Source organism: Uranotaenia lowii, chromosome 3 (assembly GCF_029784155.1).
Source record: "Uranotaenia lowii strain MFRU-FL chromosome 3, ASM2978415v1, whole genome shotgun sequence".
Taxonomy (NCBI): Eukaryota; Metazoa; Arthropoda; class Insecta; order Diptera; family Culicidae; genus Uranotaenia; species Uranotaenia lowii.
In genome coordinates this window covers 20,346,992-20,358,824 of record NC_073693.1, presented here as the reverse complement: position 1 = coordinate 20,358,824, position 11,833 = coordinate 20,346,992, and the positions used below count along the sequence as shown (strand labels likewise).

Below are 11,833 nucleotides of genomic sequence, written 5' to 3'. Positions count from 1 at the left end.
ACGATAAATATATCGCTGTTAAGGAACGGCTCATTTCCCGTTTCGAAGTTTCAGCCGAAGGGAAATTGGAGCAACTGCTTGGTTCCACTGATCTCGGTGACATGCGACCTACTCATTTGCTGGCCAGAATGAGGGAGTTAGCGGCTAACCTCAAAGTCACTGATGATTTGCTAAAGATGCTGTTCCTTCAAAGATTGCCGCCTCATGTGAAAGCTGTTCTCGTCATCAGTGATGGTGATATCGACAAAATAGCGGCAATGGCCGATAAAATGATGGAGAGCACACAAAACGTGTCAGCTATTGCGACAAGTTCTTCTTCATCAACGAAACAGGATGTGGCTTCTGTTAATGATTCGTCGCTTATGGATTTGCAAGAACAAATAACGTTGCTGTCGGCAGAAGTTCGACGTATGAAAACCCGTTCAGCATCTCGAAGCCGGTCAACTTCAAAATCTGACCGTGAATTATGTTGGTATCATAAAAAGTATGGTAATCGTGCCTCACGATGTCGTGACCCTTGTGAGTTTTCAAAAAACTAACATTTCGTTCACCTGAATCGGCGGAGGTGAGCGATTTTCGTAAAAGTCGCCGTCTTGTGATTTATGATCGTTCGAGTAAACACAAGTTTTTAATTGACACCGGATCAGACGTTTCTATTGTTCCCGCCTCGATGACGGATAAGCAGAATCCACCTACTGGCATACAGCTTCATGCAGCAAACGGTAGCGACATAAAAGTGTACGGCTCTAAATTCATCAACACAGATCTCGGTCTGCGACGCACGTTCTGTTGGAATTTTCTTACCGCCAACGTTAAAATGGCGATTATTGGTGCAGACTTTTTGGCTAACTTCGGACTTTTAGTCGATCTAAAAAACCATCGACTAATGGATGAAAAAACTGGACTCCAAGTGTGTGGTGCAATTACATCTGCTCTTGTTTTTGGTGTGACAACAGTTGGAGTCAATCATCCGTTTCGAGACCTTCTCCTGGAATTTCGTGAAATCACAGTGCCAAATTCAATGTTAAGCGAAACAAAACATAACGTGAAACATTTCATACAAACAAAAGGTCCGTCAGTGGCATTTAAAGTTCGTCGTTTATCTCCTGAAAAACTCGAAGCTGCTAAAGCTGAATTTAAGATCATGTGCGATCTTGGTATCGCCCGTCCTTCCAGCAGCAGCTGGGCGAGTCCCCTTCATTGTGTTCCGAAGAAAGATGGAAACTGGCGCTTTGTTGGCGATTATCGAGCGCTAAACAAGGTGACTATTCCCGACAGATATCCCGTTCCGCATATTCATGACCTTTTATATGCATTCAAGGGAAAGTCTGTTTTTACGACGCTGGATATGATTCGTGCTTATCATCAAATTCCTGTCAACGAAGAGGACATCGAAAAAACGGCAGTCATCACTCCTTTCGGGCTGTTTGAGTTCCCGCGTATGCAATTTGGCCTTTGCAATGCTGGGCAAACCTTCCAACGGTTCATGCACCAGCTGCTGGGGGATTTCGAGTTCGTAGTGGTCTATATCGACGATATTTGCATCGCATCGACATCGATGGAAGAACACCTGCTGCATGTGCGAAAAGTGTTTGAGCGCCTCAAAAGTTTTGGTTTGGTGATAAACACAGCTAAAAGTAAGTTTGCACAAACAAGCGTCGAATTTCTTGGTTATACCATCAGTAATGAAGGAGTGCTCCCTTTGCCAGAACGTGTTAGAGCTGTTGAAGAGTTCCCGGAACCGTCAACTGTGAAGGATTTACGTCGGTTTTTGGCACTATTGAATTGCTACAAGCGGTTCATTCCTCACGCCTCCGATGTGCAGTTGTCACTCCGTACTTTGATCCCAGGGAACAAGAAAAATGATACGAGAAAATTAGAGTGGACCGATCCGGCTCGATCAGCGTTTCTACAGTGTAAGCAATCATTGTCAGCTGCTACATTGTTACACTATCCAGATGCTAGGATGCCGCTCGCTCTCATGGTCGACGCTTCGAATACCGCTGTAGGAGCCGCGTTACAGCAATTGGATGGGTCATTGTGGAAGCCACTGGGTTTCTACTCGGAAAAGTTTTCTCGAACCCAGCAAAAGTATTCTACGTTTGGCCGCGAGTTGACAGCAGCAAAAAAGGCAGTACAATACTTCCGTTTTATGCTTGAAGGTAGGAAATTCATTATCTTCACTGACCACAAACCTCTCACGTACGCTATGAGCTCACACACTAATAGTCGTTTGCCTCATGAGCAAAGATATTTGGAGTATATTTCTTGTTTTACGACTGACATAAGACATATTAGCGGAAGTAATAATGTGGTAGCTGATGCTTTATCACGGGTTTCGACCATTTCAGCTCCTTCACCCCTCGATTATGAGCAAATAGCTTGTGATCAAGCTAATGATCCTGAACTGATAAAATTGCTTTCTGAAAAGACATCGCTGAAATTGCTGCTGCGACAAACCACCTTAGCGTCTAAACCAATCTATTGCGATGTGTCTGTCGATGGAAAGGTTCGACCATACGTTCCTGCACAACATCGAAGAAGTGTATTACTGTTCTTGCATGGCATAGCACACCCCGGAATTCGAGCGACTCGGAAACTTCTTTCGGATCGATTCGTTTGGAGTTCAATGAATAAAGATGTGAAGAATTTTGTAGAAAGTTGCTTGGCGTGCCAGAGGTCTAAAGTTCATCGCCATACTCGTGCAGCTTTGCAATCTTTTGATTTACCTAAAGTGCGTTTTCGACATATTCATGTGGATTTAGTTGGGCCGTTACCTCCATCTAATGGTCAACGCTACCTTCTCACCATCGTTGACAGGTTCACACGATGGCCCGAGGCTGTACCATTGGCGGATATGACCGCTGAAACTGTGGCACGCGCGCTTTGTTCATCTTGGATTTCTCGCTTTGGTGTGCCGGAGCGAATCACAACGGACCAAGGGAGACAGTTTGAATCGAAACTGTTTCGAGAGCTAGCAGGTATTAATGGTTTTCAACATGTCCGAACGACTGCATACCATCCACAAGCAAATGGCCTTGTCGAGCGTTTCCATAGGACATTAAAAGCAGCTATTATGGCAGTGGATGCAACGCACTGGGTCAACCGTCTTCCACTCATCTTACTTGGTTTACGTTCTGCCTACAGAGAAGATCTCGGCTGCTCCGTTGCAGATTTGGTTTACGGACAATCTTTAAGATTGCCTGGAGAATATTTTGAAAAAGTTCCCGAAATTTCTCAAGAAGATTTTGTAATCCAGTTTCGCAAAGTTATGCAGGATTTGAAACCACATGGACCTGCTCATCATTCCAAGCCTGCCGTTTTTGTTCAGCGAGATCTAGCTAAATGTTCTCACGTTTTCGTGAGGGTTGATTCGGTGAAACGGCCATTGCAGCGACCATACGAGGGCCCTTATCAAGTCCTAAACCGAGGTGACAAGTTCATGGATTTGTTAATCAACGGGAAGCGTCAACGAATTACGATAGATCGACTGAAGCCTGCAATTTTATGTGATGATAATATTAGTAATTACCCGTTAACTGATACTAAAACTAAAGTTACCCCATCCGGGCATAGAATTAGATTTCTGGTGTAACTGGGGGGAGTTATGTGGCGGAATTCTCGGACTTGCATTGCCGAGCTTTCGCCTGAATAGATTTCAAACGAGAGAACAATAAAACAGTCTTACTTTGTCTTGTATGCTAAACGGTCGACTTTTAATTCGAGAATCAAATCCCCACAGACTTACCAAAGGTTGGGAAACATTTATTTGTCCGATAATTCCTCGTATTTCGTTCAATACACTTTGGATTATTTATTCGTACTACAAATGGTTTTATAAGAGCGAATAAAATTTTCAGTGATGACTTATAATTGTTGTCTATATATTAGATGCTATATAGTTTGTAATAGATGTAATAAATAATTGCAATAATAATGTTAGATTTTATACTCTTTGAAACTATTCTGAGGCTAATTTCACTATGCATAACCTTATAAGATGGTTTCTAGTTTGTTAAAAAAAGATCTATAAAAGGTAGAGGAAATAATCTAAAGTAATCTTTTCATACTAAAGTAGAATGGCATTGGCGCTTCCGTTAATTGGAACCATTAGGTGAAAGGAACAACTAAACAATTGTTTTCAAGTAGATGATATATCAGTGTAATCCAGATTGCGCCTTCAAAGTCCAATTCGGGGAGGGGCACTGACTTTGAGAATGCTTGGGTCTCCGGCGTCTTCACTACGAGCCGGTACCAAATCTACCCGGCAATCGGCAGTTCGAACAGATTCTCGTTCTACTATAACGGTATCGCAACGTGGACAGCGTAGCTTAACAAAAGAGTTCGTCTCGACCGATGAGGGGGAATCGGGCTCAACCGTGCAGTATCTGTTGGCGCACTCTCTGTGGAGCGCGTGACCACAATTGCCAAACACAACAACGGCATCCTTGGAAGCATTGTACAGTTTGGCTCGACAAATGGTGCACTTGATGGACTTCACGCAAAGTCCTTTCCGCGCTTGACGGCGTTCCTTAGCCAGAATCGAATGCAGATCGCGACCCAAAATACTGGACGTTGTTTGGAGCAGCACTGTTTCGTAGGCTGAATTGGACAACATTCCGATCAGAACATGCTTGATGTCCCCAAAGTTTCCCGTTTTAGTTCCCGATGTCAGAACCAGTTGCACCAATTTCGCTAAATCCACAAATTCACTGGCCGAGTGTAGGATGTTCTTGGTAATTTGCGTTAGGTCAGATCGGGACAGAACTATTTTCAGCAAGGAAAACCACAGCTCTTCCCGTTCTGCTTCAGACAGAACTGATGAAGCACGGGAACATAATCCAGAAACCTTGGAACAAGAAATAAAACAGATTAAGGATTCTGAATTTTTTTTTTTCTAAAAAAAAGTAACCCACCTGTATTGCACACATCTCGGCCGAATCTTCGGTGGCATCTTTCAGGGCATCGATGGCCACCGAATAGGCCGCTTGAAAATCACCCTGCTTCTCATACAAGTAGATCAAGGCCGATGACATCCCGTGGCTTCGGATGGTGCTGACGGCAAAGTCCAAACGATAGGAATCATTTGATTTCAAAAAATCTATAACCTCATCCGGTTGATACTGGCACAGAAGCTCCAGATACTTCTCGCAATCTCGCGTTTCCAGTTGAATTGAAAGACGCAACAGCTGACGCAGGAAAAAAAACAATTTCTCCGCGGAGTCTTCCAATAATTGCAGGAACTTATTGAGATGTCGCATAAATTGTTCCGTTATAACTCTCGCCGTTTCCACACAATTGATGTCCAACAGTTTGTGGAAGTTTTTTAGTACCAAAGGTAGCACTTGTCTTCGTTCATCTTCGCTGTACTGAACAATGTAACTAAACAGTTCGATATGCCGAAACTCGTCCAAAAGATAACAGTCAAATATGTCTTCGAAAAGTCCAAGCTTATCTAGAATGTACTCCGTCACCCGAAAACATCGACTCTGACGTGAAATCCGCAAAAGTTCTTCGTCCGGAATGTGGCTGAGGCAGTTGGAGCGCAGCAACTCTAGCCAGGTTTGTTCCTGTTCGGAATGTTCTCGTCGGGATATTTCTGGTCCAGTTGTTTCTTCGCTCTGCCGCGTCAAATAGGTTACCACTCTTTCCAGTAGAAGATCGTCTTCCGGAAGTTGACGCGAGGCAATTTGCTGAGCGATGAAATTCAACAAACTACCGATTTGTGACCATCGGGCGTGTTCTGGAGTAAGGATTTCCAGGAGGATGTTTATAATGCGTTGCCTTTGGGACAGGCCAAGCTCTCCGTTGAACTCCTTTTCTTGAAATGCCAGCGAAATCACATTGAGGGTTTCCCGAGTATCGAAATCTAGTAACGTCCTCAGATATGGATAGGGAAGTTCTCCTTCGGGAGCATTTTTAGAATGAATAACCGTTATGCAGCGCAGCACCTCATGCTTGACGGTGGCAACCATTTCCGGTGCTATTTCTCCAGTAGGATAGCCTCGTCCAGCAAGACAACTCGAGATATAGACCAGCAGACAATTTCCCAAATGAGAATCGTTAGCTTCGATGCCGTCCGGTTGAATTAGCGGGATAAGATCCGTCAAGGAAACGGCGTAATCGGTCAAAGCTTTGGTATTGAGGTACATCTGAGCTCGGTAGAGTTTTTCCTTACGGCAAATGGTTAGCACCTGGTGCAGATCGAGACACTGCCAGTCCAGTTTGAGTATAAGATTTTCCAGCCTTGCGGTGTATCCCTTGCGCCAGAAGTAATCGCAAAGTACCTGCGCAACGGCCGGAGCGATTGTGTTCAGTTCGTCGTTCTCGATGTGTCGAGCTATGATCGTCAGATAGTAATCCGGGTTCGGTAGACGATCGTACAGATCCTGCCAGAGAAGGTCCCTACAAAAAAGATTATATTAGACCCTGTTTTAGAAGACAATTTTCATACTCACTTTTCGTTTATTTCTATCAGACATGCTACTATACCCTCCAAACATTGCTCCGGCATTTTACGGGTAGCGTTCAAGTATTCGTCAAACATGCGCAGGATTCTTTCCTTGGCCACAGCCGAACGTCGATGTCTTCCATTGGCAGCCCTCCAACCCTCAATTGCTAGTTCGATGGCTTCGTCCCACCGTTGCATCGAGGTGAGATAAGATATCCGATCACTCCAGGCCCTTGCGCTGACCCCGTGAAGACTTTTTCCGGCGAGTAGATAAAGCTGACTCCCTTGTGAAACTACCGTGTTATAGCAGGCCGATCCCCCAGCCAAAGCAAGCGCCGGAGAAACATTGCCTCCAGTAGCTAGACCTTTGAACTGTGCAGAGTTGTACATCAGGCCAACGTTGGATACGTCGATCGATTCCAGTTCCTTGTTAGTACGGACGTCCGATAAGTGCAAAATTTCCATCGAATCCAAACAAGCTATAGTTTTGGGACCAAGCCAGTGCAGCGCCAACAGGTTGTATCCCAGGTGAATATGTCGTAAGAAAATTAAAGAAAATCTCCCGCTAGTGTAACTCAGTTGATGAAAGAAAAGGTCAGGCCCACGTGCTGCTGCCAACACTGGGTCAATTGTCCGAGAGGAGTCAGCCGCTTGAATCAAGACCATCTGCCAAGCTAGAAGAGGCAAACAGTCCGGATACGCAGCCATTGGATGGAATTTTATGACCTTAAGTCGAGGTCGAATCATTACAACGAAAAACTTGCTCAACGTGGCCAACGCAACCAGAGTATAGTTCTTTAGCGGGTGATCTTCATCGCCAAGCAGAAGGGGCTCGATTGTGCAAACTTCTCCGCGAGCACCACTGAAAAGACACCGTGAATCGCAACCACGGATGCCCAATCTTCGGGTAAAGCTAAGACTCCAAACTGACCCTCCAGAATCGGAACAAAGCGCCAAAGCCGGCCTGTTTGTCCATTTCAAATGAAGCACTCCCGTGTTCGGTGTGATAACCTCGTTAAGCGTTCGAATCACATCTCCGCTGAAAGCGTCTATCATAAGAATACTCCCCCGAGCAAATCCGGCCAGTAATCGGGTGTTGTCTTCGTTGAAAGCTAGTGCCGAAACTGCTCCCTGGGCCACTCCATCCTGGCAGCACCATTTTAACGTTTGAGAACAATCAAACGCCAATATGTGCCCATGTGAGGTGCCCACAGCAATCATCTGTGAAACTGTGCAGGAAGTGGCCAATCCAGCATCGACTCGATCCACCGCAGAAGACAGCTGTGCAGTCACTCCCTGCAGGACAACATGTCTCAGAATCGATTCTAGCTTCACGTAGTCATCTCCCATTATCGAAGGGGTAGGTGTAGAACCCAAATCGCCTCCTCGGCCATTGTTCGCATAACTGGAAGTGCTGGAACCGACCCTCTCCGTAGCAAATCTGCCCAATGCTGATGCACTGTCCAGGTCGCTGTCAATTTCACTGAGCACGCTTTCCAGCGTTGGAAGTTCACTGACAGCCGGAATTGAATATTCTTCATCGTCCAGCTGGAAACGCAAAAAAAAACAATTACTTCAACGATAACTCTCTTATCAAATTATGGTACACGTACCTCATCTATATCCAGCTGCAATGATTCCGCAAGCAAGCTGTCATTCGATGAACCGTGGTCAGAATCTAGCAGAGAATGAAGTGACGGGGCTTTCAAGTTGTTCATGGTTCAGCTACTGACGGTGTTTCCTGTGAGATATTGCTTTCCGCCGATGTTTTCCGGTTCGTATTCACAACATTTGCCGTCGTGTTTATGCACACCGCTATCCTGGCCAACAGGGATTGGAATTTTTACCACTTGAACTTATTTTTTAAGGCTGAAAATGCAATTAAATCGCCTCCCTTTTTACTCGCGACCTTTTCTGCACTTTGTGATAATTTGTTGACGATAACGACTGCGATAAAGTTGTGGATGTTTTTTTGAGAGATTGTTCACGTTGAAAACTTAACGAAACACGCAATAAAATTGTCTTGTAATTTTGTGCTTTTTTTATCCTTTAAACATTTTCGTCCGAATTTTATCTCGATCATGTCAAATTTATGCTATTAAAAGTTTAAAATTCCGTTCAAATGATATTTTTCATTTTATATGATGTTAACTGTTCAAAGTTTTGCAATAATGAACGTCAACACTCAAAAAAAAAAGTTAGGAACAAAATGCATTAGAATTGGCGCGACGATATCATTCAGTGTAGTTTCGTTAAAAATGTTTCTTTTCTGTTGTTTTCTTCCAAATCTGTCAGCAGCTTCAAAATCATCACATCAGTGGTCCGTCGTAATATTTTTGGCTGGATAAATCGAATTTTGTGGCTGTAAATTTTCTTATTCGCTCGTAAACCGATTCCTCTTGAAATAATATTCTTGCCAATCTTTCAGGATCCGGCTAGGTTGAAGGTTCCCACGAATCGCACCGGAAATGGGCAACTATTATTCACTGTACGTGTCGAACCCCGAAGGAACTCCTAAGACACTGGAGAATCCTTCATTTGATCCTAATTTCGGTTTTCCCAATGGCCGGAAGGAACGAGGTACGTTAATTAAGTCCTTTTACTGTTGGAACTCTTCGGTTCAGATTCATAAAAAAAAAAGAGAATTTATTATATCAAGCTGCAAGCTAGCGAGCTGATGTTTATGTAGAAAATTACATAACGTTAAAAGGTTAAGCCGCAGTCTGTCAAGAAACTGCTCGAAGTGCTTGTTGGATTGCAAACAATAACAATGTGACTGACACCCGGGTAGTTAATAATCGAATGATTTTTTTCCCGATTTCAGTGATGATTGCCACCGAGCAGGAAATGGAAGCCGCCAAAATACCTCTGGCCGACCGGGACTACTGTGCCCACAAGCTGATCGCGTACCGTGCCTGCCGGGCTGACGTTTGGCCATGGGCAGTTAAGTGTGCCCACGAAAAGCACGAGTACCTTAACTGTGAATATGAAGAGTGAGTAAATCGTTTCATTATCTACCTTATTTAGTGATTCCAAAACCAACTCAATCTTTCTCCCTACAGTTACATCTACCGGATGAAGGAATACGAGCGCGAGAAACGATTGCTTCTGAGAAAACAGAGAATCGAAAAGAAACGAGGGGCTGAAGAGATGGCCGCATAAAAACCTTGCCGTCGAGTGGCAATCTTGGGAACCCCATCATGTAAGTCGTTATAATTTCCTTAATTTGAAACAGTAGCAATGTTAAACAAGGGTAATTCTTCAAATTCTACAACTCAAACGAAACATAATAAATTCAAGCTCGGTGGACATCGATTGTGTAGAGTATCCGTGTCGCATTTTCAACAGTTGCTGTTATCATATCCGATGGCCTCATAAAAACACACAAAATTAAAAGTTCACCTTCGCTTTATTCTTCCTTGCTTCGGCTGCGAAACTTTTTTCTGATACCATCGTTGAGACCCTCTCGATTTCTGGCTATTTCAATAGCCCAAAACTGTATCCTCACCACCAAAATTGCATTATCCGGTCGAAATTCTTCCGTTGCCTTTGCCCGCATCAAAGTCCCATAGCTGTAGTCCTCGAGTCGGTTGAACTTTTCCATGTAAGCACGCCACCGCTCCTTTTCCTCGGAGCTTTTTAATTCGTTTTCGTTGATCGAGGCCACGTTCATTGTGGGAAACTGGCGTCTGAATTCTTCGTAGATTTCATCATCGTAAGGGGTTAGGCGAAGCTGTCTCGGATCAACACTGCACAGCAGGTTAAAATGAACTTCGGCGTGGTCGACTGCCTTCATGGCCCACAGCTCCTCGACCATACCGTCATTTACGAATTCCTCTGCCGGTCGATTCAGGACGTCCATTGTTTTGCTGTAAATTATTACTGAAAAAGCCCAACTAAATTAAAATTTGAGAAGTAAGAAGTAATTCCTAAACAGAACCTCGTTGCTTCGGTGAAATGGACGAATGTTTTGATTTTTTGACACGCGCTGCGCAGCGGAATTCAAAAAAATCTTAACAGAGCGAGGGGTAGGAAAGGAAACTCTAATTTTTTGGTTGCACCAAGGTTCTTAGATACACTAGGTTCTCCGACTTTCACAGTAAGTAGGCGAGGAGTGAGCGGGGCTCTCAATGAGTTTGTTTACTTTTTGCTCAGCTTTTCTGTGGTTTGTTGGTAAACAAACTTCATGAGTTCCGTATAGTTGCATCAATGTGGTGGAAAGAAGGTGATGAAGAAACACGCACACTAATACAGAACTCGTTACACGCAGAAAAAATTATTTTAGAAACAATAAGATTTTGAACGAAAATAATAAAATTTTTGGGAAAAAGCACAAATATATTTTTGGCCACATTGAATAAAAGTATCGATTTGATTTGAACTTATCGTTTGATTGAAAACGAAATACCCCCTTTTTGAAAACGATCCATCACACTTGTCAAAATAATAAAATAATTTTGGGTAAAACACACTAAAACTTTTTAGCTTAAAATTAAAAAATAAGTGAGGTTAAAAATTAATCATATTTTATGATTTGAATTCATTTTTTCAAAAGAAAGCAAAATGGTTATTGATTTTCGGATTAATTGAATTCGGTTACAATTAATTGTTTTATGCCTCATTTATTTGATACAAAATGCTTTTTATCATTGGGAAAGTCATCGTTTCCCTTTTTACACATCATGGTCAATCTATATTACCGCTAATAGCTATTGCCTTGGGGGATAATGGAAAGCCTTACTTCGCTCAATGCAGGGTCCCATTCCTTCCTGAACCAGCTTCGAATATTGGTTCGACTTCGATCGGTCCCTAAACATAAAAAAATAAAAATAAGTACCTCACCCATACTTGAATTTATGATACAAACCTGTGAGTTGTGGAACAAATCCGGAGGGGTCCAGCCGCACCGACGAATAAGCCGTTCGGATGAGAAAATTTGTTCATCTTTCCCGCTAATTTTCTTTTTTTTTTCTTTTATTTTTAATTTTTCGGCCAACTACACGTTTATTGAAATGAACCGATTTTATATTTCGAATTCAATCAAATTTTATATGTAAGTAATAAAAAATGAGTGTGTAAAAATTACAAAATTTTATTATTATTTTCGATCGATTTTTTAGTGAAACGTATCGAAAAATTTGCATCGATATTGTAAAATAAAATAACAAAACGTTTTGTTGAAACCAACCCCCTTTCTTTTTCTGCGTGTATTCAAGAAGTAAAAAGGTAAACAAAGCCTACGTAACTTGCCTGGATGTTTATGAATCCTAGGCGAGAATCGTAAACAGCAGTTGGCAATGATTTTTTCTCTATAGTTTTCGCTGTTGGTTGTTTGTTTGGAAATGCAACTGACGTCACGAATTGTCTTGGTTACAATGTTTA

General features: G+C 42.8%; 3 protein-coding genes across 3 annotated transcripts; 1 reads left to right on the top strand and 2 right to left on the bottom strand.

Moving 5' to 3' along the window:
• Positions 1-3,756: 3,756 nt before the first annotated feature.
• On the bottom strand, positions 3,757-8,391 carry LOC129756165 (vacuolar protein sorting-associated protein 8 homolog). Its single transcript, XM_055752951.1, has 4 exons — positions 8,065-8,391; positions 6,459-7,999; positions 4,917-6,405; positions 3,757-4,849 (listed from the first exon to the last, which is right to left on the bottom strand). Exons 1-4 carry the CDS (start codon positions 8,167-8,169, stop codon positions 4,181-4,183), a joined length of 3,804 nt encoding a protein of 1,267 aa, XP_055608926.1. The 5' UTR covers positions 8,170-8,391; the 3' UTR covers positions 3,757-4,180.
• Positions 8,392-8,659: 268 nt separating this feature from the next.
• Positions 8,660-9,778, top strand: LOC129756962 (NADH dehydrogenase [ubiquinone] 1 beta subcomplex subunit 7). Its single transcript, XM_055754041.1, has 4 exons — positions 8,660-8,815; positions 8,880-9,031; positions 9,276-9,444; positions 9,514-9,778. The coding sequence occupies exons 2-4, from the start codon at positions 8,920-8,922 to the stop codon at positions 9,611-9,613; spliced, it is 381 nt and encodes a 126-aa protein (XP_055610016.1). The 5' UTR covers positions 8,660-8,815; positions 8,880-8,919; the 3' UTR covers positions 9,614-9,778.
• A 53-nt stretch (positions 9,779-9,831) lies between these two features.
• On the bottom strand, positions 9,832-10,418 carry LOC129756985 (protein PBDC1). The gene is made up of 2 exons (XM_055754067.1): positions 10,392-10,418; positions 9,832-10,333 (listed from the first exon to the last, which is right to left on the bottom strand). The coding sequence occupies exon 2, from the start codon at positions 10,311-10,313 to the stop codon at positions 9,861-9,863; it is 453 nt and encodes a 150-aa protein (XP_055610042.1). The 5' UTR covers positions 10,314-10,333; positions 10,392-10,418; the 3' UTR covers positions 9,832-9,860.
• Between the last annotated feature and the right edge of the window lie 1,415 nt (positions 10,419-11,833).